Raw genomic sequence first — 24,614 nt, forward strand, 5'->3', positions numbered from 1 at the left:
GAACCCTCTTCGAGGGTATTTTGGTCAGTTTGAGTAGTTTTTTCTTTTTTTCTAAATGAAACCCTAATGGTGTAGAGAAATAGGGTCAGACGGGGTGTTTGATTTTGAAAAGTAGAGTCAAATAAGCAAACTAGGAAAAACAGGGTCAGATTGGTAGTTAGACTTTAAAACAGGGTCAAATAAGCAATTATCCCTTAAATAACCAATCTTATAGTTAACATATTATATATATTACCTATAACATAGGCTAATACTAGTTAGGTCTACTATTAAAAATTTGTTCTTAGGACTGCTAGATGCATGGTCACGAATCATGAGCGTTCCCTAGCTTCCTTACGGTCGCCGGTGCGGATGTCGCACGGGTGTGCCAGTGTTCGACGCTTATGGTGACACGTGGGGGTAATCAATTTTTGAAAAAAATTGCAAGAATTGATTTATAATAAGCACTCTTTTCAATAAATTAGGTTAGGTAATGTGCAGTTACCTAAAGATACCTGCTCAACGTAGATGCAGGGAGTAGAAAGACTGATCCAAATTTATTGCTGCAGCTATACATTCAATGTAGAAGAATTTAAATTTTAGAATCGAAGGTTCATACTGCATGGGAGGAGGGCCCTCCAGCCTCCAAGTTGATGGCGAGATATATGGATCACCGACTATCAATGACGAATCTAGAACAAAAACACTACTACAGAAAGGACAAAAGGTGTCAGTTGGGAAACCCTAATATGTGCCGGTTTTCCCAACCGGCACAATAGAGACGGTACTGATGAATGCTACGGCACCAAACCCATTTTAAAAACCGGCACCTTTAGACCACTCGCGAGCCAAAAAAACCGGCACCTCAAATCGAGCCGATGCGTCGAGCTCATCCCCAATACCCAATCCCCGATCCCCAATCATTCACAGAAAAGAGCATCATAATAATATTTCACAGAAGTCATTCACAGAGAAGAACATCACAGAAATTATCCCAGAAATCATCATAGAACATGGAGGGCGCCACCACTGCCTCTTGTCCCGCCGCCAGGCTGCCAGATCTGACAGAGGGAAGGCGCCACCTCTTCTCGTCGCGCCGCTGCATTCCCCTCCCTTCCGCGGCCACATGCCGCCTCCCGCCACTGCCGCCGCTAGGCCGTCCCTCCCCGGATCTGGCGGAGGGAAGGGCGCCGCCGCCGCTGCCGCCTCCGCCGGCCAGCCGCGGGCAGCGAGAGAGTCGAGAGGGGAGGGCGCCGCCACCGCATCTAGTGGCGAATCTATGATGTAAATTGAGAGGATGCTCGTGTATAAATATGTCAATGTGACTAAAATAAAATAAGATATGTCAACTAAGTATTTTCGGATGAAACCCAAACGCATACGATCAAAACACAACACATTGCTTTCTCCATTTTAATTTGCAGCTATATTAATTTATACACACAAATCTATCAAGAAATTGGTATGGTATACTTATAACATATTTAACATTGGCAATTTAATTTGGGCATTGAGTGCTTGAGGTAGCTTTCCTTGCCATACTACTAGATTTAAACTAAATGCTAATTAGAATCATTAGTTGCTAATTAGAGGAAGGGGATCATGGAGCTGGGGCTTGCGCACTCACAAGCCCCAACAGTGGATCCGCCACTGACCGCATCCCCCTCCCCTCTGCCGCCTCCCGCTGCTACCGCTGCCGCCGCTAGGCCGCACCTCCGCTGCTGCCACTAGGCCGCCCCTCCCTGGAACTGGCGGAGGGGAGGGCGTGACCACCACCACACGCCGCTCCTCCAGCCGCCGCCGCCGCCGGCGGGAGAGAAGAAAGAGAAGAGAAGAGAAGAGAGGGGAGAGGTGAGAGAGAGCAGAGAGAATGAGAGAGAGAGACCGAGAGGAGACAAGCGGTCGACGCTGCGGACCTTATCTTCTCGAAGCGTCATGGTGGGGCCCACCGGCTCGGCTCAACTATAGGTGCCGTTTTTAATATTAAATATTCTGATTTTTAAAGAAAAACCAATACAAAATAGAATAGGTGTCGGTTTTTAATTTAGAATCGACACCTATAATTACTTAAAGGTGTTGGTTTTGTGCAATTTCAATCCGCAGAGGTGGGAAATATCTATAGGTATCGGTTTTAGCACTACCGGCACCTATGGTGGCGATACCTATTTGATGTTTCATAGTACTGAAATTATCGGGTGTCTCATATACATACATGTCACTTACGTACATATCAAACTAACTAATACAATAGTTAGACTCGTGTCATGTTCACTATGTAGCATTAACATAGCTTCGCCCCCTGCCAACCGCGATACGTCCTACTCTCTCCGTTGAGAGTGGTGGAGTATATGTTCAGAACTTCAGATTGTCTGTGTAGACGAAGAGTGAAATTGGGGGGTTCAACTATTGCTATTGACTTATAATAGCTGAGCTATTATAATAGCTGACCTATGGGTGAGTTCGGGAGAGCATATATAATAGCTGAGCTACTACCTGACTATCTGAGTTTCTGATTTTGTGCAAGCACGTTCTCCAAACGGTTAAACGGTACGTCATGTGCAAAAACTTTCTATATAATAAAGTTTAGAAATATACTTTTCAAATTTGTATAGCTAATATTTAATCAATTATGCACTAATTATATCTTGTTTTACATTCCACCGATTAGCTAAGGTGCCATTATCTTCCTAACTCACCTTTCATTGGACGCATTTTTGCAAATTTTGTTCAAAATCGATTCGGTATTTACTTTTAAATTTGAAGCATAGTTTCCAAGCGTTTTGAAATTTCAGTGATTTTGGTACTTTATCCCACAATATTTTTTTCCATTACAAAGCATTTCTTATACTTATACGTTATCAATTCGCAAAATCTAAATCGAGAAGCATCTCGTTTTAGTGCTAACCAGCGACGCCATCAAATGTTGTCCAAATATGTGTTAATCTATAATACTTGTCTATTGAGTAAGTATAAAATATGTTTCTACCACCTATGCTTCAAATAAAATTTTCTCTTAACTTACTCATCCGATCTACGATCCGATTATACCGTTGTATTCATTACATTAAATCTTTATAATAGGATCTCGCATAATTATATTTTGATGATAAAATATAAATTACTTTTAGATTATATCTAAATTACTTTTGGATTTCATTAAATTACATCATAGATATATAAAAGTAAATTCAATAAAGCTTAAAGTAATTTACATATATTATATAAGTAACTTAAAAAAAAGAAAATATATAACTTGTCATGACATCAGAAGTAAATCAGTTGTGGGGTGACTATGATATGTTGATTAAATCAAATTTCTAGATAGACTTATGCTTTTACTCCCATTATAGATTTACTTTTAATGCGGTAACAAGTTACTTAGTTTTGTTTTAAGTTACTTCTACAATATAAATTACTTTCAGCCTTTATTAAATTTACTTTTATAAGTAAGAAGTAATTTAATAAAATCTAAAAGTAAATTATAAAAATAATTTATAACTTTTATAAAAATATAGTTATATGAGATCTTGTTATAAAAATTTAATTATTGCGAACCCAATGGTGTAATCGGATCGTAAATCGGATAAGTAATTTAAGAGAAATTAAATTCTATAAGAAAAAAATGCATCCACTTTTAGATGTACTAATAGCAACTGGATATGAGATTGAAGTCGCTGATTATGACAATCCAGCTTACGGTCTCATCGTAGTCACGTCCTTATCAATTATGTAAGTGATCGTAATAAATTTCTAAAGCACTCGGTAAATTAGTTTAGCCCGTGGTCTTGAAGGGAGCAGCTTCGTTCAACCTCTGCACCATGTCGCGCACGGACGCGACGCCCATGCCGACGGCGACGACGAGCAGCGCCGCGCTCGCGCCCTGCAGCGCCCACCACCGCGCCTCCCCCCTCCGGATCTTGACCCTCGCGATGTGCATGCTCACCGGGAGGTAGACGGCGAGCGGCCAGAACCCGAGCGCGGCGATGAAGCCCAGCACGGCGTTGAAGAACGGCATCATCGCCGCCACCGCCGTCGTCGCCACGATCACCGCCGCCCGCAGCGCCATCCTCGCCGGCGACAGTGTCACGGCCGTCGGCGGCGCGGACGTCCACGCCGGCACGCGGAGGCGGAGCTCGTAGCTGGCCGTGACGAGCCTGGACTCCGGCCACCGCCCGCCGACGTACGCCTCCAGCCTCGCGAACACCGGCTGCGCGATGACCTGGTAGGCTCCGAGGAAGTGGACGACGACGCAGGCGTTCGCGACGTCGACGAGCCAGAAGGGCTCGTGGAAGGCGGCGCCGGTGAGGATGTTGCTGGGCGCGTCGTCGCCGAAGGCGGCGTAGCCGGATGCTCCGAGCACGAGGTAGAAGACGGCGCTCATGGCGAGGCCGTACAGCGACGCCCTCTTCATCGTCTTGCTCTCCGACGGAGGCGTTCTCACCGTGTCCTGCATGCATTGCCTTCTTTTTTCAAGAAAAAGATCGAGAAGAAAAAAAGATCGAATTCATCGGGAAACTATTTTGATCAACGAGGGGTCACTCGTATGGTTATGAAAAATTTTAGGAAGATGTATTAATATGTGGTATATCACTTTATAAATATATAAGTTCAAATTCAACTTTTATATCTAGTAAAAAAATAAATTAAACTACAACTAATTAACGTATATTCCCAGTCAAATTTATTTTTGTTGTTGCGAGATGTAAAAGTTGAATTTGAATACGTATGTTTGTGTAGTAATATATCACATGTTAATACATTTTTTTAATTTTTTATAAAAATTCATAATCATTTAACTAACATGGAAACAACGATCCACACGAGGATTAAAATCAACTCCCAAATTCGTCTAAACAAACCTGGATTTCGAAGAGCACGGGAGAATAGATGTAGGAGATAGCGATGTTCCCAACGGCGAGGAGGACATTGAAGACCTTCTCCCCCGGCGAGCCGGCGGCGGCGCCGGCGAGCGTGCCACGGACGCCGCCGCGGTGGGACGCCCACTTGGCGGCGCAGAGGCCGAGGCAGATGGAGGAGTACCCGAACGACGTCGCGACGGCGATGACGGAGAGCCACGCTACATTCTCGAGGCTGGGAAGCTGCGAGAGGAGCAGCTGGAACGCGCCGAACACCACCATGTACCTGACGCCGGTGGCGCCGCCGCCGCCGCCGCCACCGTCGCCGTCGCCGGCGGCCAACCAGTTGCGGTGGAAGCGGTTCACTCTTCGCACCGCACTGCACAGAAAAAAAAAACCAGCTCGCTAGCTGATCAGTATCAGTACACAGATCAGCTTCAGTATAGCTCTTTATATGTTTTAGCGTTTTTTCATTTGGTTTCAATTTTGTCTTTTTGAAAATATTTGTGATCTAAAGTTGTATACGCGCCATACCTCATGCTTGAACTTGATGTGATGGTGTAGCCAACCATCGCCGCCCAGAGAACGCCGTACTGGATGATGCCGCAGAATGTCACGCTTTTCGGACCTACATCACAAAATTGTTACTAGTATAAAATTATCGATAGTTTCTTTCCCCAAAACAGTCAAATTTAAAAGTTTCTCATTTAAAAAACTTGCGACAGTTTATAGAACTTAAAAAACTTGTGACAATTTATATTTACTAGACATTAGGCATAGTTTAGAAGATCTAATTAGTTTATGATATTTCTTTTTGAGTAAATTTCACAAAACTACAAGTATTTTGACCAAATTATCACAAAACTACAGATTTAAAGAGTTGTATCACAAAACTACATATTTAGCACCAAATTTATCACAAAACTACATATTTTAGATTAAGTATCATAAAAATGCATATTCAATATTGAACTTATCACAAAACTACAACTTTAGAGTTTAAATCCCTAGCACCATTGTTATGGAGGAGCTATAAACATCATTACTTTGTGATTAAATTGATTCTAAACCTATAGTTTTGTGATAATTTAGTTACTAAATATGTAGTTTTGTGACACTTCATCTTAAATGTGTAGTTTTGTGATAAATTTGGTGTTAAATGTGTAGTTTTGTGATACATCGAGTTAAATATGTAGTTTTGTGATAATTTGGTCATAGTATCTGTAGTTTTGTGAAATTTACTCTTTCTTTTTCAAAAATCTTTGCATATCTTAATTAATTTTAAAATTTTTAAGTATTGTGAAAGGGAGAGAGGTGGTCGAAGTTTTTAAATTTTGACCACACTTAGGGCCTGTTTGGTACGGCTCCAACTCCTAAATTTAGCTCCAGGAGTTGGGTCTGGAGTGGAGTTGTGGAGCTGTCTAAACCCAGCTCCACAACTCTAGTTCATTTAAACCCAGCTCCACAACTCTAGTTTATTTTGAGAGAGAGCTTCACCCAGCTCCACTCCTAGTTTTGGTGGAGCTGAAACTGTTTGGCTGAGCTCTAGCTCCAGGAGAGGTGGAGTTGGAGCTAGAGCTGTGCCAAACAGACCCTTATTCTACATTTTTTTTGGGACTGTCTATACATCTGTTGGCAGAAAATCCCACCTCCCATCTTTCAGATTTTGGGCCATTAGATGTGCTTTAAGATTCGTGCAGAGGCATTAACCCTAGCTCTCCTCCCGTTCCCCTCATGTCGCGCGATTTAGCCGCCACCCTCCGCCCGATCCCCCCGCCGCCACCGCCCCACCGCGCCGCCGCCCGCCTCGCCGGCTGGCCGGAGGGCATCAACGGCGCCGACGAGACCTTCCCCGGCCAGCCTCCTCCCCCTCCCCCTCCCCCTTCCCCTCCCCCTCTCCCCCCTCCTTCCTCCGTGAGTCGTCGTCGGCGATGCCCCCGCCACCAACACCGGCCCACCGCCCTTCTCCAGCCCCGTGGCTCTGGCGCCGGCGCCTCGCCGCCCACCCGATCCGCCGCCCACCGCCGGGCTACCGCCTCCCCTGGCCATCCCTCTAAGCCGGCGAACTCCTCCCTTTCCCCTCCCCCTCCCACCCCCACCCCACCCCGGGACCCTAACCCGTAGGGTGTCGCCGGCACCGGAGAAGAAGAGGAGGTCGCCGGAGTTGAAGGAAAAGGTCTGGAGCACGAATCTCGAAGCTCATTAAGTGGCCCAAAATCTGTAAGATTTGGGGCTACAATTTCTGTCGACAGGAGGTTAGCAAATCCGTTTTTTTAACGGGAGGTTTGACTGGCGGAGAGAGTAGTTGCTACCAAGGTAGGAGCGGACGGCGGCGATGTACTCGCCATGGACGGCGCCGCCGCCGAGGTGAAGAGGGTCGTCGTCGCGGTAGCAGTCGGCGAGGAGGGCCGAGGAGTAGTAGGTGACGACGGAGAGGGCGACGACGACGGCGGGGCCGGCGACCCACCCGAGCTGGGCGAAGGTCCACGCCACCGCCAGGACGCTGGACCCGATCAGGAGCGCGACGATGTGCGCCGTCGCCGTCCACACCGTGCCGCTCTTCTCCGGCCGCCTCCTCGTCTTCTCCCGCGCCGGTGACAACGACGACCTCCCGGCGAGCTGGTCCATTGCCGCCTCCGCGCCGGTGTCGACGTCGTCGTTGCCGTGCTTTTGCGAGCTCGTGTGAGCCATTGCCAACACTACACCGATCAGGCTTAGCTTAGCTTAGCAATGGCTATGGATCCCGGATGAGTCGGAGGCAGCTCAGCTTAACTTGAGGCCTGGAGCTAGCTGGCTAGCTAGCATGCATGTATGCTGCACGCAAGGAGAACTCGATGGAGCAGGAGCACACGCCATTCTATCGCCGAGATATTTGTGTGGTGCGGCACTTCTTGCACCTGCCATTATTTACGCACGGTGAAGAACAGATTCATGTATATATGATGTGGTTCATGTAACCGGCCGGCCTAATTAGGTTCCGTTTGCGAGAGCTAGCTTTTCCCCCAGAATCTTCAGCTTTCTCGGATAGTTCAGATTCTCACCTAGAATTTATGAGGCTGTGTTCTTACCCTCAGGTTTCGCAACTCATCTCTCTTGTTTTCCGCGCGTACGTTTTTCAAACTGTTAAACGGTGCGTATTTTACAAAAAGTTTTTATATGAAAGTTACTTTAAAAAATTAGCTAATACCCCCTCTATTTCAAAATATAAGGTACAACTACTCTTAACCCAAAGATCAAGAAATAATTATTATTATCTCTTAGTTTGGATGACCCTAATAAATAGTATAATGCATTCATCCAATAGAATTAGAGATCTTGAGGATGGGGGATTTTAAAAATAATAATTTAATAGAGAAGAGGTCATAGTTAATTGTATTATGGAACATCTAAGAAAAGTAGTTGTGAACGAATAGAGTACTTAATAATCACGCGCTAATAGACTATTATGTTTTCCGTATGCACTGTTCTGGATGAGCACACGCTGGAGCGAACATAGCCTAAGAAGTTATAGCTATATAATCCCAAAAATTAGACTAAAAGACGAGAATGGGAGACCTAGCTTTTTTTTTTTAATTCAAGCTCGGTACTCAGTTGTTTATCATAATCTCAAGTTAAATTCCCCAAACAGAACCTAAGCCATACCACACATGGACAGTACTTGAGTGAGGACAGATTCAGCTTTTTTTTCCTCATAAATATAGCTTAAATTACACGAAGATTAATATGCTACTGAAAATACTCCTTTCAGATACAAATTGATACTTTGTTTCGTCATAATTTTAAAAGTTTGAAATATATTAATATCTTGTTAAATATTTATTTAGATTGGATATTTAAAAAAATAGTATAGATTTATTTCAAAAAAGTACTTTCACAAAATATTTAAGGCAACTTATTTTGTAACACATTTAGCTCCACAGCAGTGCGTGAATATCACCTAGTTTATGAAATACCGATTTAATAACACCAATACATATGCCACAAATTTACAGATCTAGATTCATTATACCTGATTGCAGTATGATTTGCCTCCCTTCTGTCGAATGAATTCATTAGTATTTTTAAGAGACTATGCTATTAACTCTTTTATACAGTTTGAAATTATGATTTGGATGTTTGAAACTTGAGAGTGGAATGCGACCCTTTAACCAAGTCGGACCTCGTCAGATTCAGGCTAAACACAACACGAACCGAACCCACATACACAACGGCTAAGTCCCCCCTGGTGTGTGATGCGGACAAGGCCTCCTCCCGTCCCAGCCGCCGCGCACCGCCGCGCCACGGCCACCGCCGCGGGCGCGGCCCCGGCCCCGGCCCCGGCCGCCGCCGACGACCTCGTCATGCGGCACAACCGCTCCCTCGCGGCGCTCCTCCGCGCCGGCCGCTACGGCGCCGCGCGGCGCCTCTTCGACGCCCTCCCGGCCCGCTCCGTCGTGACGTGGAACTCGCTCCTGGCGGGGCTCGCCCGCCGCCCCGACGCCCGCGCGGCGCGGGAGTTCTTCGACGCCATGCCCGTCCGCGACGCCGTCTCGTGGAACACGCTGCTCGCCGCCTACTCCGCCTCCCCGCACCCGGACCACCTCGCGGCCGCGCGGCGGCTGTTCGACGAAATGCCCCAGCGGGACGTCGTCACGTGGAACACGCTGCTGGGCGCCTACGCGCGCCGGGGGCTCATGGACGAGGCGCGGAGGCTGTTCGACGAGATGCCCCAGAGGAACGCCGCTTCCTGGAACACGATGGTCACCGGGTTCTTTGCTGCTGGCCAGGTGGTGAAGGCCCTTGACGTGTTCGATGCAATGCCTGCCAAGGATTCTGCATCTCTGAGCACGATGGTGTCTGGGTTTACCAAGAATGGTATGCTGCATGAGGCCGAGGAGTTGTTAACAAAGCGTTTGAGTGTGACAGACATGGACAAAGCTGTTGACGCTTACAATACACTAATTGTTGCATATGGACAAGCTGGGAGGTTTAGTGATGCCAAAAGATTATTTGATATGATACCCAAAGGACAATACCAGCATAATATGCTCAAAAGGAAAGGTTTTGAGAGGAATGTTGTTTCATGGAACTCGATGATGATATGCTATATCAAGGCTGGTGATGTTTGCTCAGCTAGGGCATTGTTTAATGAGATGCCAGATAAAGACTTGGTTTCATGGAATACTATGATTTCTGGGTATACTCAAGCGTCAGATATGAAAGAATCAGAGAAACTGTTCTGGGAAATGCCAGATCCAGATACAGTATCATGGAATTTAATTATACAAGGATTCATGCAAAAAGGAGAGGCTGAGCATGCCAGGGGATTTTTTGATAGGATGCCAGAGCGTGGAACCATCTCATGGAATACAATGATATCCGGTTATGAGAAAAATGGGAATTACATCAGTTCTGTTAAGTTGTTTTCAAAGATGCTTGAAGTTGGTGAGATTCCTGATCGGCATACCTTCTCTTCTGTTCTAGCAGCATGTGCCTCTATCCCTATGTTAGGCCTCGGAGCTCAGATCCACCAACTTGTTGAAAAATCATTTGTGCCAGATACTGCAATCAGCAATGCACTTATAACGATGTACTCTAGATGTGGGGCACTAAATGATGCGGAGGCCATCTTCAAGCAGATGCATACAAAAAAGGATTTAGTGTCTTGGAATGCACTAATAGGATGTTATGAACACCATGGTCGTGCTACAAAAGCCTTGCAACTGTTCAAAGAGATGAGGAGAGCCAAGGTTATGCCTACTCACATAACCTTTGTTTCTCTCTTGAGTGCGTGCGTCAATGCTGGTCTTGTCTCTGAAGGACGGATGGTGTTCGATACCATGGTTCATGAGTATGGCATTGTTGCTAGAATTGAGCACTATGCTGCACTCGTCAATCTCATAGGACGTCATGGGCAACTTGATGACGCGTTGGAGGTGATCAATAGCATGCCAATGGCTCCAGATCGATCAGTTTGGGGTGCATTTCTTGGAGCTTGTACGGCTAAGAAGAATGAACCACTAGCTCAAATGGCTGCAAAGGAACTATCGACGATTAATCCCGACAGTTCTGCTCCATACGTACTTATTCATAACCTACATGCCCATGAAGGGAAGTGGGGAAGTGCAGCGGTGGTAAGGGAAGAGATGGAACGGCAAGGCATTTACAAGCAGCCAGGATACAGCTGGATTGATTTGGAAGGCAAGATGCATGTCTTCATCTCAGGGGATACTTGGCATCCCAATGCCCAGGAGATTTTTTCTGTCCTGGAAGGTGTTGACAGGACATGTAGAGATTGGAGTTAGACGGTACGGCAAATTTTTTGTTTCTATATATAACAGAAAAAAAGTTTTGTTGTGTTAGACTGTAGAAGCAAATGTACAGCTTTTCTTCCTTCAATTCTTCTTGTACTGTACAGATATCTCATTTCATGTATTGTTTGTATTTTCCTGAGTTCAACAAACGATTTGTCTTCAATCTAATTGCAATAATGAATTTATACAGTGATATATTAAATTTACTTACATAACTGTTCAAATTTTGATAAATTCATTCTTAGACAGCAAAATCATACTAAATGTGAATGATTTATTTTCCACAGTGCGGTCGTTTGCCTAGCTTTCTGCAGATTGGCAATGGCACAACCCAATGAGCTTGGAGATGAACCAGCTAACTCAAGTAAAGCTTATTGCTAAAAGAAACAATCAAGTAAGCTTGTGTTTTACATGTTTGGCACATGTTTGTTACTTTGTTTTCGATACTACTATCTCTTTTTTTGCAGTTAATTGCTGCTTTGTTCACGAAACATAATTGACAAATGCTTGCTCTCCCGTAGGAGAATTGTCCTGGATCCGTCCCTATGAAATTTTTCCCAGTTCTCACTAGTTACAGTTATGGTTACAACAGGCCAGTGGTGCACGTTTATATATGAGCCATATATATATATATTTTTAAGATAATGGATAAGCAGGCCACTGCAACTAAGATGCACAAAGCCACAAATATTAGACATATATACAGCAAATTTAAAGTAGATGAACAGCAAAACACAAGGTTCATGTCCTAAACAAGCCATAATATTAAAATATCAGTTCAGCTAAAGAATATCAGTAGTACTAATCTTAGTGGGAAAACTAATCTAGCCGGAAGATTTTACTCCCCAATGCACAAACCCCAAAGACATGCTCTGCAATTACCAAAACTAATTACTAGTGGGCAGCCAATACCATAATTGCTTTGGTAACCCCCGATCCATTAGCCACTCTTTGCATTAACTCTTTTGCATGGTTTTAATTACTAACCGTTTCCATGCGTCATGCGCCCAATGATATCAGGATTTGTGAGCCGGCTTTCCTTTCATGAGTTCATCCACTCAGTATATATTCTCTGGCTGCTCACCACTCAAATCTCTCTCGAAAGAATGGAGCCCAGCCAAGAACATAGGTAAGCTCAGTTTTGTCTTGCATCATGCATATGGTTAACCATGCTCCTCTCTGAGAAAATTTTGTAGCAGTAGCATTTTTTGGCTGCAAGACAGTGTGTTTATCTGTTATTGATCTAGCCTTTTTTTTTCATGAACTAGCTGGTGGCCTTATTGTACTAGCCTTTGGCCTGATAGTTACCTGCTTGAGGAGGAAGCGCTCTTCTCCAGTCTTTCCTTCCCGAGCTTTCATCCCCAGCCAGTCTACTCTACTGTCATGCAAAGCAACGTTTTACAAGGTATGCCTTTTTTTCTTTCTTCTTGGATTACTGAAAGAATGGTCATCTCTTTTTTAACCGAAGAAGAATGGTAATTTCTGTGTATTTGTGGTGCTTAGACCCTTGTTTCTTGCCATGCAGACGAGCTTGGTGTCATCTTTGAAGATGATGTGCTGAAGTATTGGGATGAGATGGAGCAATCGGAGAACAAGGTAGAGAAAAGTGAGAAGGGATTGCCACTGCTCTATTACGGTGATGAGAACGGAGCAGCCTCCAAGATCATGAGAGACGATGTTAGATCAGAGGAGAAGGCATTGACGTTCGAGCTCGTGTCCCAGTACTTCTACATGCCGATCACGCAGGCGGCACGAGAGCTGAATGTTGGGCTCACCCTCCTGAAGAAGAAGTGCAGAGAGCTGGGCATTCCAAGGTGGCCACACCGCAAGATGAAAAGCTTGCAGACACTCATCAACAATGTACAGGTCCTCTCTTTCTTCCCAACTTTCGTTTTTGTAATTCTATGTCAGATAAAACTTTATACTCTGTTTTATTAATACATTTGTGAGATAAATGGCGATGCAGGTCCTTCAGGAAGCCAGCAAGGCGAACAATGAGGAGCAGCTGAGGATGCTGGTAGAGATGCTGCAGGAGGAGAGGAGGCTCCTGGAGCAGAAGCCGTATGTTCAGCTCGAGGAGAAGACGAAGAGGCTCAGGCAGGCCTGCTTCAAGGCCAACTACAAGAAGAGGCGCCTCTTGGCTCTTGAAGCTGGGGAGCCGTGAAGAAAGTATTTATGCCCAGCAACATATACATAATATAATATAATATAATGCAAATCCTCTTTGCAATGCTAAATGTCATATTGTCATGTCTCTATGATGGGAATCTGGCGTGTTCCATGTGTCTGCTATAGTTCAGTACAGTCAGATTATCTTATACTCCTACTTGCAGTATACTAGTACGTATTAGTAATCCAAATGGTACTGGGAGGGTATATTTCCTAATGTCTGCCTGTCCGGAGATTGCTGTGAATTTCTGAGACGCATATATGCAGCTGTTTTATTTTATCAGAAGTCAGAACTAGTATCAAATGTCGACAAAAACAAGTGAAATTATGCTGAAATCCAGTTTTCATTAGAAAAGAAAAACATTTAGGGCCTGTTCACATTATTGCAAAAATGAACATTTCCAAATTTTGGCAAGTGAGCAACATTGTTAAAATTTAGTAAGATAGGCTAAATGTGATGTTGTCAAAATTCTGTATGCATTACTAATATTTGAGAACAAACTAAATGCATTCATATGTTTGTCAATCAACTGCCTTACATTTGTTACTACAGTACATTACATTGCTCTATGTAAATATCTCTACACACTACACTTCTGTGTACTACCACTACTGCTGCTCAAGCAGTGGCCAGCTGCTGTGTCCTCGCCGCCGTTTCCCGCCGCTCCTTGCCGATGTCGACGTGCTCCGACAAGATCGCCCTGAACTCGTCGCCGCCGAGCGTCTCCTTCTCCATGAGCACGTCCACCAGCTGGTCGATGGCGGCGCGGTTCCTCCTCACGTGCGCCTTGGCCACCTCGTACGCCTCGTCGACGATGGTCCTCACCGCGGCGTCGATGTCGGCGGCGAGCCTCTCCGACATGGAGCTCCGGGCCAGCATCCGCAGCACCACGTCGCCGCCCTGCGCCGCCGGCTCCGCCAGCGCCCACGGCCCGATCTCCGACATCCCGAACGCCGTCACCATCCGCCGCGCCACCCGCGTCACCTGCTGCAGGTCCCCCGCCGCGCCGGTCGTCACCTCCGGCTCGCCGAAGACGACCTCCTCGGCGGCGCGGCCGCCCAGCCCGCCCACGATCCCCGCGAAGATCTGCTGCCTCGACACCAGCGCCGGGTCCTCCTCGCCGGGGAGGAACCACGTCAGCCCGCGCGCCTGCCCCCGCGGGATCAGCGTCACCTTCTGCACCTCGTCGTGCCCCGCCGTCAAAGTCCTGCATTAAAAAAAAAAAAGGGCCCCGATAGCACATCGAGAACGTTGTAGGAGATTCTGATATACCGAGACACGATATTTAATAACGGATTTTAACCATAATATTTATCTCTAGGCGACTCTTTATGGATTCCCCTCCCCGATCTATCATAATCAGAGGGTATCAGAGTTGTACGAACTCTTGACTAGACGCCATCAATAACCGTTCCCTTTGGACAACCCTAATGGGCGATCGATCGCCCTGCCCCCCCCTCCTCTCTCCCCTTCCACCTGGTTTTCTTTTTTGGCACCTTATTACTTTTCTATTTTAGTAAATTTATACACCTAAAATTTATACACCTCAAGTTTACACATCTAAAGTTTAGAGACCAAAAGTTTATAAGTCAAAAGTTTATATATCCGATTCAAATTTGAATTTGAATTCAAATATTTTCTATATATAGTATTTCTATACATCTAAAGTTTATACACCTAAAGTTTATAGACCCAAAGTTTATAAGTCAAAAGTTTACATACCCGATTCAAATTTAAATTTGAATTCAAATTTTTTATACATAGTATTTCTATACATAAATTTTTCTAACTTTATTGCGTTTTATAATTTTTTTTGGTTTACTATAGTACGAAGAGAAGGGAGGAGAATAGTATAGAGAAGGAAGCGGGCGGGTGAGCGCTCGGCGGACGGGGGGAGCCATCACCCGCCGATTAGTATTTCCGGCTCCGTCTTGCCTATGCTTAAAGGTCATGTGGTGAATCCGACTATTACTGTTTCTTTTTTTAATAATGGTAATGTGTTACATTACTTTATTTCTAACACCTAGTCACCTACTATAATTTTATAACTTTTAGTTATAAACTGTAAAGATTTATTAAATATATTCGATTCAAACTAACATTCTCGATGTGAGAAGGGAAGGAAACACAAGGTGATGAGAGGAGGAAGAATGAGAGGTGGGTGTACTTACGCGCACACGGCGTGGCCGATCTCATGGTAGGCGACGAGCATCTTGCTCTTGCCGTCGGTCATGCTGGTGCCCTCGAGGCCGGCGACGATGCGGTCGATGGAGTCGTCGATCTCGCTGACGGTGATGCGGTCCTTGCCGCGGCGGCCGGCGAGGATGGCGGCCTCGTTCATGAGGTTGGCGAGGTCGGCGCCGCTGAACCCCGGCGTGCGCATGGCGACCACGGCGAGCGACACGCCGGGGTCGAGCCGCTTGTTGGCGCCGTGCACGAGGAGGATCTCCTCCCGTCCGCGCACGTCGGGGAGGCCGACGGACACCCGCCGGTCGAAGCGCCCCGGCCGGAGCAGCGCCGCGTCGAGGATCTCCGGCCGGTTGGTGGCGGCGATCACGACGACGCCGCCGTCGCCGCCGCCGAACCCGTCCATCTCGGTGAGCAGCTGGTTCAGCGTCTGCTCCCTCTCGTCGTTCCCGCCGCCGATCCCCGCGCCGCGCTGCCGCCCCACGGCGTCGATCTCGTCGATGAAGACGAGGCACGGCGCGCTCGCCTTGGCCCTGTCGAACAGGTCGCGCACCCGCGACGCGCCGACGCCGACGAACATCTCGATGAACTCGGAGCCGGACAGCGAGAAGAAGGGCACGCCGGCCTCGCCGGCGATCGCCTTGGCCAGCAGCGTCTTCCCCGTCCCCGGCGGGCCGACCAGCAGCACGCCCTTGGGGGTCCTCGCACCGACCGCCGTGAACTTCTCCGGGAACTTCAAGAACTGGACGATCTCCTGGAAGTCCTGCTTGGCCTCGTCCACGCCGGCGACGTCGTCGAACGTGACGCCGGTTTTGGGCTCCATCTGGAACTTGGCCTTGGACTTGCCGAGCCCGAACGGGAGGCTAGGCCCGCCGCCGGGGTTGTTCATGGTCGGCGACCGCCACAGGAGCGAGGCGACGAAGAGGAGAGGGAAGCCGAAGTTGACGAGGAGGTCGAGCAGCATCACCCCGGCGCTGGGCTCCACCGGGTGCGCCGCGAAGTCGACGCCCTTGTCCCGGAGCTTCCGGACGAGCTCGGCGGGGAGGCCCGGGAGCTGCACCTTGACGCGGTGCACCCTCGACAGCGCCGCCGCGTCGTCCACCTCGGCGACGGCCACCGTGCCGTTCTCGAAGAAGTCCACCTTCTTGACGGCGCCGGCGTCGAGGTACTCCAGGAACCGGGAGTAGGACATCCTGTTCGACGTCACCTCCTCCGGCGCCGTCGCCTCGGCTCGCGCCGGCCTCGCCGCCGTTAGGCCGAGGCCGAGCCCGAGGCCGGCCGATTGCAGCAGCCTCCTCCTGCTTAGTCCGGCGGCCTCCGACGACGACGACGAAGGCGGCGTGATCTTGGCAGGTGGCGGCGTCGTCCGCTTCTCCTTGGCGACGCCGCCGCCCTGCGCCCTGCAGATCGGCAGCCGGCTCGTCGTCGTCGTCAGCGACATCGCCGTCGGCGACATGCCTGAACCAATCACAATCGAGCAACAGTAAGATGTAGAAGTATCAATTCGTTCCAGTTCGCTTGCTGCTTCTAGCTCTCGGATTTTGGAGGGAACCGTACGGCGATTCCGGGTTTTAAATAGCTTTCAGGTACGGATTTTTCACGGTGCTTACAGTACAGAAGTGGATTTTTCACGGTGCAACGTGGCAAGTTCTTGCTTGATCATGGCCTGAATTAATTTGTTTTTTCACTTGCATTCATCGTTCGTGAGGATTTGTCCGGCAGGTTCGTGATCGATCGAGCCGCTGAAATTGTCGTCATATGTCCTGGTTCTACTACTAGTACTTCTCGTAGCATCTGGAGACATCACGGATAATTCTGCGGTTTCTGGGCCGCGGTGCAATGCAATGCAATCCGGGGAACCAATCGGGTGGCGGCTCCCGCGCGCGGTCACGGCGTCGCGTCGCGGTCGCTGGCTCGCTCGGCACGGGGAGTAGTAAGCTCTAGCGGCGTCTCCAGCGGATTTGTCGCGCGAGTCCGCACGCACCGGCACCGCACATGTGGGTGGCCTCGCCACGCGCCACGATCACCACGAGCTGCGCTTGCACGGCCGCGGCACGGCTTGTCGCGGAGCAGCAGAGGAGCCGCACGTGCAGTACTAGAGTTTTTTTTTTTTGGGTGTGGGGGTCGCTACTGAACTGGGTTTCGTGGTAGAAACCACCAGCGGTGGCAAGCTTACCGCGTTTACGTGCGTGTTTTCGACGAGTTTGGTCGTGCCGTTTTCGCCCTTATGCATGCCCACTGGCCGCTGCAACTGTGAAGTGTTTTTTGATTCTTATTATGTGATGAATAATTGGTACTTCCTCCGTTTTAAAATATTTGACACCGTTAACTTTTTAGTACGTGTTTGACTATTTATCTTATTTAAAAATTTTAAGTAATTATTTATTCTTTTCATATCATTTGATTCATTGTTAAATATACTTTCATGTACACATATAGTTTTACATATTTCACAAATTTTTTTGAATAAGACGAACGGTGAAACATGTGCGAAAAAGTCAACGGTGTCAAATATTTTGAAACGGAGGGAGTATATAAGATTATTGGTTTTGATATTTAGAGATTATTGGCGAAGTGGTTTTGGAGATGATTGGATTTTACAGGTAAACTACAGGAACTGCTGTCTGTGATTTGGTCCGGTCAGATCAGGCTGTGTGTGTCGGTCAGACCGGCGGTTATCAAGCGGTCAGACTGGCTAGCCCGCGGTCTGACCGGCCGACTCTGTGTCGGTTTCGGTTTTGGGTTGTTTGTTTAGATATCCGTGATTGTTTCATGATTATAGCTTCTAGATGGATACTATGCGTATGTAATGCTGTTGTTTGCTAACAATGAGTCAAGTTGGAGATAGCTTAGTCTCGGAATATGGTTTCTTTGTTTGATTCACGTATAGGTGACTTGATGTCTCGGGAGAGTATTGCCGGTGATGGATCGAGAGTCGGCTTGGGGATAAGGCGATGTCCATTACGGTCAGATATTATGCGGGATACTTATGATAGAGTTCAATGCACGTGGTTAGTGGAGATTCCATATGGCATACGATAGAGGTATTGTGTGCGTATGGGATACGGAGTCGAATTTGGAAGGAGCCCAAATTTGGTACGATTGGAGTTTGTAAAGTTTGTTTTTTGTACGAGAAGGTTTCCTAGGTGGATTAGGATTTCTAGTATGAGTTTGGTTCGTGGCTTTAGGCTACTTACCTTATGTATAAATAGAGAGGGAGCGCTAGGCTTCCCGATATCGTTTTTGAGAGCATTGAGTTGATAGTTTAGTTAGGGTTTCAAGTTTAGTCGAGATTTTTGTAAGGAGTGTTGTACTTTGTAAACATAGAGAGAAAGCGATAAAGTTGTCATCTACTCCGAGAGTTCTTCGAATTGTGTTTGTTCGGGTTCGGCGGTCTAACCGGCGCCATACCGGCGGCGGCTTCAAGAGGAAGAGGCGATTTCAGGGCGGTCCAACTGGGCGATATACACCGGTCAGACCGGCGGCACATGCACGATCAGACCGGTTGATCAACCTCGGTCAGACTGATCTACATCGAATTTGAGGCTAACTTTTTATTCCGTGAAAAGTTTGGGTTTTTGGACATACCAACCATTCACCCCCTCCTCCTCTGGTTGTCTTAGTTCTTGTGTTTCGATCCTACAACTTTAAGAAATTGGACGAACGTTTCATGGATGGATATATTACTGTCGACACAAAATAACTCAAAATACTTTAAATGTAACTTATAAGAGAATATATAAATCACCTGGTGTATGTCCACTGGTTCATTACATGTCAACTACTCTCTCTGTTTCAGGTTATAATACTTTCTAGCATTCTCCATATTTATATAAGTGTTAATGAATCTAGACACACATATATGTCTAGATTCATTGACACACACACATATATATATATACATACATATATATATATATATACGTATATATATATATACGTATATATATATATATATGTATATATGTATATATATATATATATGTATATATATATATATGTATATATACATATATATAGATGTATATGTATATATACATACATATATGTATATATACATATACATATACGTATATATACATATACATATATATATATATGGACAATGCTAGAAAGTGCTATAATATGAAACGAAGGAGGTAGATATAGTTATAAAAAAATTAAAATTTTCTAACAAGATATATTTATATATAATACTCCATCCGTCCTAAATATAAGTATTTTTAGCTATGAATCTGGAGAACTGTGTGTCCATATTCATAGCCAAAAGTTGTTACATTTTGGGACGGAGGTAGTATATCACTTCGTAAACAGTCAAACATGCAATATTAAATTCGACTTCTACACGTTGTAATAAAAATAACAAATTAGAATCTAACTAATAAAAAATTGGTAATGTAATAGCATTGCACAGTAAAGTTACACTATAATATACTTGTTATATAGGAAAGTGATTTCATCCTTCGAGGGGATATCCCCTCATTTCGTGAATGTCACCTAAATATTCATCAAGAAATATGAAAAAAAATGGTAACATAAAGTAATATGAAATATAGCACTTCACAAACATGCAAGTTTAAATTCAACTTCTATAAGTTGTAACAAAATAACAAGGACATGGCTACACAGCTAGCTACCACTCCATCTATGATAAACACTATCCACCTACACTTCAAATACAATTTTCTCTTAAACTACTCATCCGATCTACAATCCGATTACACCGTTGTGTTCGTAAAAATTAAATCTTTATAACAAAATCTCACATGATTATATTTTGATGAAAAAATATAAATTACTTTTGTAATATATCTAGATTACTTTTAGATTTCACTAAGTTACTTCTTAGACATATAAAAGTAATTCAATATAACCTAAAAGTAATTTATATATATTATAGAAGTAACTTATAACAAAAAGAAAGTAACTTCTATAATATATGTTAATTACTTTAAAACTTTATTGAATTTACTTTTATATATTTAAGAAGTACCTTAATGAAATCTAAAAGTAATCTAGATATATTATAAAAGTAATTTATGATTTTTTATCAAAATATAATCATGTGAGATCTTGTTCTAAAGATTTAATTGTTACGAACACAACGATGCAATCGGATTGTAGATCGGATGAGTAATTTAAGAGAAAATTTTATTTGAAGCATAGATGATAGGAGTATTTGTTCTACATGCTTGATCAATTAGTAATTTAGTAAAGTAAGATTCTTCAAGACATATCTGAACAACGGCTGATTGGATAATAGGGTCGCTCATTGTGACTAAATCGAGAGCGCTCTCGATTTAGATTTTACGAAATAACAAATATAGTTGCGAATGTGTGATAGCTTTTTCCAGTTTAATTTGTTATTTTTGTTGCAACTGGTAGAAGTTGAATTTGGTCTTGCATTTTTATGGAGGAATATATTTCGTATTAATCTATGTTGTCAATTTTTTAAAATAAATTTTAATAACTATTTAGATAACATACAAACAACGAGTAAATGTCCCCTTGAAGAATAAAAATCCACATCCTGTTATATACTAAAATCGAGAAGGGCGTGTTGGTGTAGCGATGTTGCGGCGCGTACGTCCTCACTCCACGCGCATCCGTGGAAATCTTCTTCCCCACCATCAGTCCATCACGAATCTCAAACCACATCCAACGGCTAAAGAATTAAAAAGTTTTCTCCATTTTTCCTGTCAACAGTAATATAGCAATTTCATTCATGGATTTTACTGACATCGGTCTCCGTTTAATTTGGTTTTTTGAGATAAAGATTTACTATTATTGTCAGAATGCCTGGGCCAAACAATAATTGGCCCGGCTGGTATGTATGGACCAGCGGGGGGCCCAGTAGCGCCAGTTCTGGGCCTGCAAATCATGGACCAGCAGTAGGCTACTCAAAAGGCTTAATCACATGATTCAACTTAGACTGGGCCAAGAGAAATTGCAAAATCCAGATGGCCACAGGATTGTTAACCGCAAGCTATGTAGCAAGTCCACAGTTTCGACGAATTGAGCTAAACTAAAGTTAGACATAAACCATAATTCTCCAAACGTTTTGTCATATAATTGTTAAACTAAATTTTTTAAAGCATATATTTGGATTTGAACATTTTGACCACTCGTTGCTGGTTAAAAGCCTGTCGTGGCAACGATATTGCACAGTGCACACCCTTCGTGACGTGTCAAAACACTGTTGACCTTTCATGAGTAGTGATGGTACAGTGCCTGCCACTACTGTTAGTTGTTTGTGTTTTAAAAAAATTATTTGCTTTTCACGCGTGATCAATTTTTAGAAAATAAGCTATTACGGTTATATATGGTTTATTTTGAAATTTAAATAGAAAAATGTTCAGACGGTCTACTCCAACCTTCCTCAAAGCGACTATAGAGAAGGGAAGTCACGGAGTACCTACAACTATGTTTCCCAGTCCCGAACCATCAATAACCATGTGGTTACCACGTTTAACGTAGGTCGAGTAAAGAATACAATAGTAGGTTTGACAAAATTTCTTCAAAATATTTTTTTAAGGAAAAAAGAGAGAAAAATCCCAAAACATTACTAAAAGTAGTATATGATTTCTAATGATATCTCATGGCAATTCTTTTTTTAAAAAAAAGGCTAAGCTAAGTTCACATTTCGACATGACTACAAGGCGGCGTTACTTTAGAATTAAGAATTATATTGTATATGTTATAATATTTGTTGTTGTGGATATTATATTGTGATATTTTCTGGTTGTTGTCAAATGTGAGGTTGTGATTTTCTTTTTTCCTATATTTTTCTCTCTCTTTTTTTCATCTCAAAGACTAGGGTTACCACGCCTTACTGTGGCATACCACGCTGTAACTCGAGCAAATTGTGGTAACCATGACCCTTAAGATTTGAACATTTTGAATTCAAAATTTTGGAGATGAAATACATATGGTTTTTGGCATTTCCATGGTAACCGTCTTATCAAGGAGGTGGGAGGGGAACCTCCTTGTGGACAGTTTGGGAAGCCCTGCCTATGACTTGTTAATTCCTTGCTTCCTCTGTAGGGTGTAGGCACGAAACTGCGGTAGCAAAGACAAAGAAAGAAAACCTTTTTAATCACTCAAGGAGATGTCATCACATTTACTTAAATATCATCCAAATAATCATAAAAGATCTTCAAAAATTAATAATATCTATGCAACATATATATACTACTCCATAAAATCTCAAACTAAACTCACACATTGAGAGAGAAAAAATGCAGCGCTGTATGTTTCTTCTTCACCGTTCTTATCAATTTTGGACTTGATATTTGGTCCAGTGATTGATGTCACTGTAGTTTACATTGCCATTTTTTCCGGAGATTTTATATAACTATTTGAATTACATTTGAGAGAAAAAAATGTTATATAGGTACCATCTACTCAACGCACTCTCACTCCTCTTGCTCCAATTTCTCTCTCTTTCCTGCAAAAGCTCTAACTTATCCAGACTGGTAGGGATTAGAATTCATTCCCAGAAATAGCATCCTGTTCTTGACACAATTTCATACCGAGGCGTCCCGGATCTGGTTCTTTTTTGGCTTGCATACGGCTACGCGCATTCTACCAATTTAAAACTCGAGGTTTGACCGCGAATACTGTTCTTAATTCTACCACCAACAAATTACTACCAGCGACTATCTCCAATGTCCTAATGACTAAAATACTCAGGAATAGGCGAATAGCAATGCCGTTGCAAACTGGCAATCTGCTCATGCTATCTGATAGGAAAAGAAGAGCCCAAATTAAGAAAGCCTGGTGCCCCTAGTGCTTGACCAGAACTTGCGTTTCTAAATGACACATATGGATCATTGGATCCTTAAGATATTTCAATTGGCAATGAAAAATTGGGCATGACATGTCCTTGTTGTTATGATGAAAAATGGTTGGAAAAGTCATGATTCTGCACTGAACTATCATTTGCCAGTGGGCATCAGGAAATTTAGCGTTTGGTTATTAATTTTGTTTACACCTAAATTCGGCACCTATAAACGAAATAGGGAAAATTGCCAAAGTTTAAAAAGTGCCGGGTTTCCTTCATAGGGCCGGTTAGACCGTAAGTGTGTGGCCGGTCTGACCGGCTAGTAGGGCCGGTCTGACCGTAGGTATGTAGCCGGTTAGAGCGTTAGAGTCCGAGCTCAAGTTTGTTTTCGTCGGATCTCGGGTTTCCTTGCTTGGGAAGGCATGTTTCGGGTTTTCATTGGTCTCTATCCCGAGTTGGACGTGGAGGAGTGCCTGTAGAAGGCAAGACCGACCCCTATTTAAGGGACAATGCCTGTTCAATTGTAAAAAAAAACAACACATAATCAACTCGAATCGCTTTTTCAATATTCATTTACTTTTCAGCCATGTTTTCTACTTTACCCTAGTTTTAATCCACCTGTATTGATTTGCGTCATAAATCGTTCGTGGCCGCTGCGAGAGTGCGACACCTCTTTGTAGGTTTGTCCTGAAAACCTTCCGTTTTGCCTATGAGACGAGTAGTTATCCTCTTATCGATCTAAATCGGCCTAGAGACTGATTTTGATCTCTAAATCGGCTCCGCTAGCCGGTTTAGCCGTTTTCTATGAAACCCATCTTGATTTGGCCTTTTGGCTAGATCAAGATGATTGGTGACTCTATATTACCGTAAGGTGTTTAGGTGTTGTGATCGTGCTTGTTGACTTATAAAAAAAATGCCAACAAATTTATCGAACGACTCCATCTGAGTGCTGAACTTACGCAATAATCTTTTACTACTACTAATTACTAGTAGCAGCTAATGACCGCAACTAATCTATGTGTACTATTCTATCCCTAGCATCCTTTTGTTGACATTTTAGAAGAAGAAAGCGCAGTTGACCCTGATCCTTGACTTCACATGCATGTTGATCTCTATCAATAAAGAATTATACGCATTTTAAAATGCAACTGATACGTGGTGCTTTCGTTGAGGATACATTTTTCATACAAGGTTGGCTACTTGGCTCATATTCAAAACGGCCAGGCTGACTTAAAGGTGCACTAGTTTCATTATCTTTCATTATCTTTACGGTGCTCTCTCGCAGTATTACTACTACCATTATTATCCTAAGTAGAAGTGATATTAACCGTTAATCTATAAATTCT

The 24,614-nt window shown here is 44.3% G+C and overlaps 3 protein-coding genes across 5 annotated transcripts; 1 reads left to right on the forward strand and 2 right to left on the reverse strand.

Annotated features, from left to right (window-relative positions):
• Nucleotides 1-3,586: 3,586 nt before the first annotated feature.
• On the reverse strand, nucleotides 3,587-7,667 carry LOC4340561 (amino acid permease 4). Its single transcript, XM_015787257.3, has 4 exons — nucleotides 7,148-7,667; nucleotides 5,370-5,463; nucleotides 4,839-5,214; nucleotides 3,587-4,426 (listed from the first exon to the last, which is right to left on the reverse strand). The coding sequence occupies exons 1-4, from the start codon at nucleotides 7,524-7,526 to the stop codon at nucleotides 3,752-3,754; spliced, it is 1,524 nt and encodes a 507-aa protein (XP_015642743.1). The 5' UTR covers nucleotides 7,527-7,667; the 3' UTR covers nucleotides 3,587-3,751.
• A 1,344-nt stretch (nucleotides 7,668-9,011) lies between these two features.
• LOC107276991 (pentatricopeptide repeat-containing protein At1g62260, mitochondrial) lies at nucleotides 9,012-13,669 on the forward strand. 2 transcript variants are annotated; one of them, XM_015786436.2, is made up of 6 exons: nucleotides 10,561-11,122; nucleotides 11,416-11,522; nucleotides 12,149-12,257; nucleotides 12,397-12,533; nucleotides 12,654-12,994; nucleotides 13,095-13,669. In XM_015786436.2, the coding sequence occupies exons 3-6, from the start codon at nucleotides 12,235-12,237 to the stop codon at nucleotides 13,290-13,292; spliced, it is 699 nt and encodes a 232-aa protein (XP_015641922.1). In that variant the 5' UTR covers nucleotides 10,561-11,122; nucleotides 11,416-11,522; nucleotides 12,149-12,234; the 3' UTR covers nucleotides 13,293-13,669. The 2 variants fall into 2 exon arrangements, with proteins under 2 accessions (XP_025882382.1, XP_015641922.1); XM_026026597.2 differs by lacking the exons at nucleotides 12,397-12,533; nucleotides 12,654-12,994; nucleotides 13,095-13,669 and having other exon boundaries at nucleotides 9,012-11,122.
• Nucleotides 13,670-13,756: 87 nt separating this feature from the next.
• Nucleotides 13,757-17,236, reverse strand: LOC4340563 (ATP-dependent zinc metalloprotease FTSH 6, chloroplastic-like). Of its 2 annotated transcripts, XM_066311156.1 has the most exons (3): nucleotides 17,096-17,236; nucleotides 15,470-16,943; nucleotides 13,758-14,505 (listed from the first exon to the last, which is right to left on the reverse strand). In XM_066311156.1, the coding sequence occupies exons 2-3, from the start codon at nucleotides 16,939-16,941 to the stop codon at nucleotides 13,917-13,919; spliced, it is 2,061 nt and encodes a 686-aa protein (XP_066167253.1). In that variant the 5' UTR covers nucleotides 16,942-16,943; nucleotides 17,096-17,236; the 3' UTR covers nucleotides 13,758-13,916. The 2 variants fall into 2 exon arrangements, with proteins under 2 accessions (NP_001408402.1, XP_066167253.1); NM_001421473.1 differs by lacking the exon at nucleotides 17,096-17,236 and having other exon boundaries at nucleotides 13,757-14,505; nucleotides 15,470-17,078.
• Nucleotides 17,237-24,614: the final 7,378 nt, after the last annotated feature.

This window comes from Oryza sativa, chromosome 6 (genome assembly GCF_034140825.1).
Source record: "Oryza sativa Japonica Group chromosome 6, ASM3414082v1".
In the NCBI taxonomy this organism is placed as follows: Eukaryota; Viridiplantae; Streptophyta; class Magnoliopsida; order Poales; family Poaceae; genus Oryza; species Oryza sativa.

Coding starts and splice junctions, on each gene's coding strand:
- LOC4340561 (XM_015787257.3), bottom strand. CDS start 7,526: ATGGCTCACACGAGCTCGCAAAAGCACGGCAACGACGACGTCGACACC. Junction 5,464..7,147: donor CGCCGTCCGCTCCTACCTTG/GTAGCAACTACT, acceptor TTTGTGATGTAG/GTCCGAAAAGCGTGACATTC. Junction 5,215..5,369: donor ACATCAAGTTCAAGCATGAG/GTATGGCGCGTA, acceptor TTTTCTGTGCAG/TGCGGTGCGAAGAGTGAACC.
- LOC107276991 (XM_026026597.2), top strand. CDS start 9,068: ATGCGGACAAGGCCTCCTCCCGTCCCAGCCGCCGCGCACCGCCGCGCC.
- LOC4340563 (NM_001421473.1), bottom strand. CDS start 16,941: ATGTCGCCGACGGCGATGTCGCTGACGACGACGACGAGCCGGCTGCCG. Junction 14,506..15,469: donor ATCGGCCACGCCGTGTGCGC/GTAAGTACACCC, acceptor TTTTTAATGCAG/GACTTTGACGGCGGGGCACG.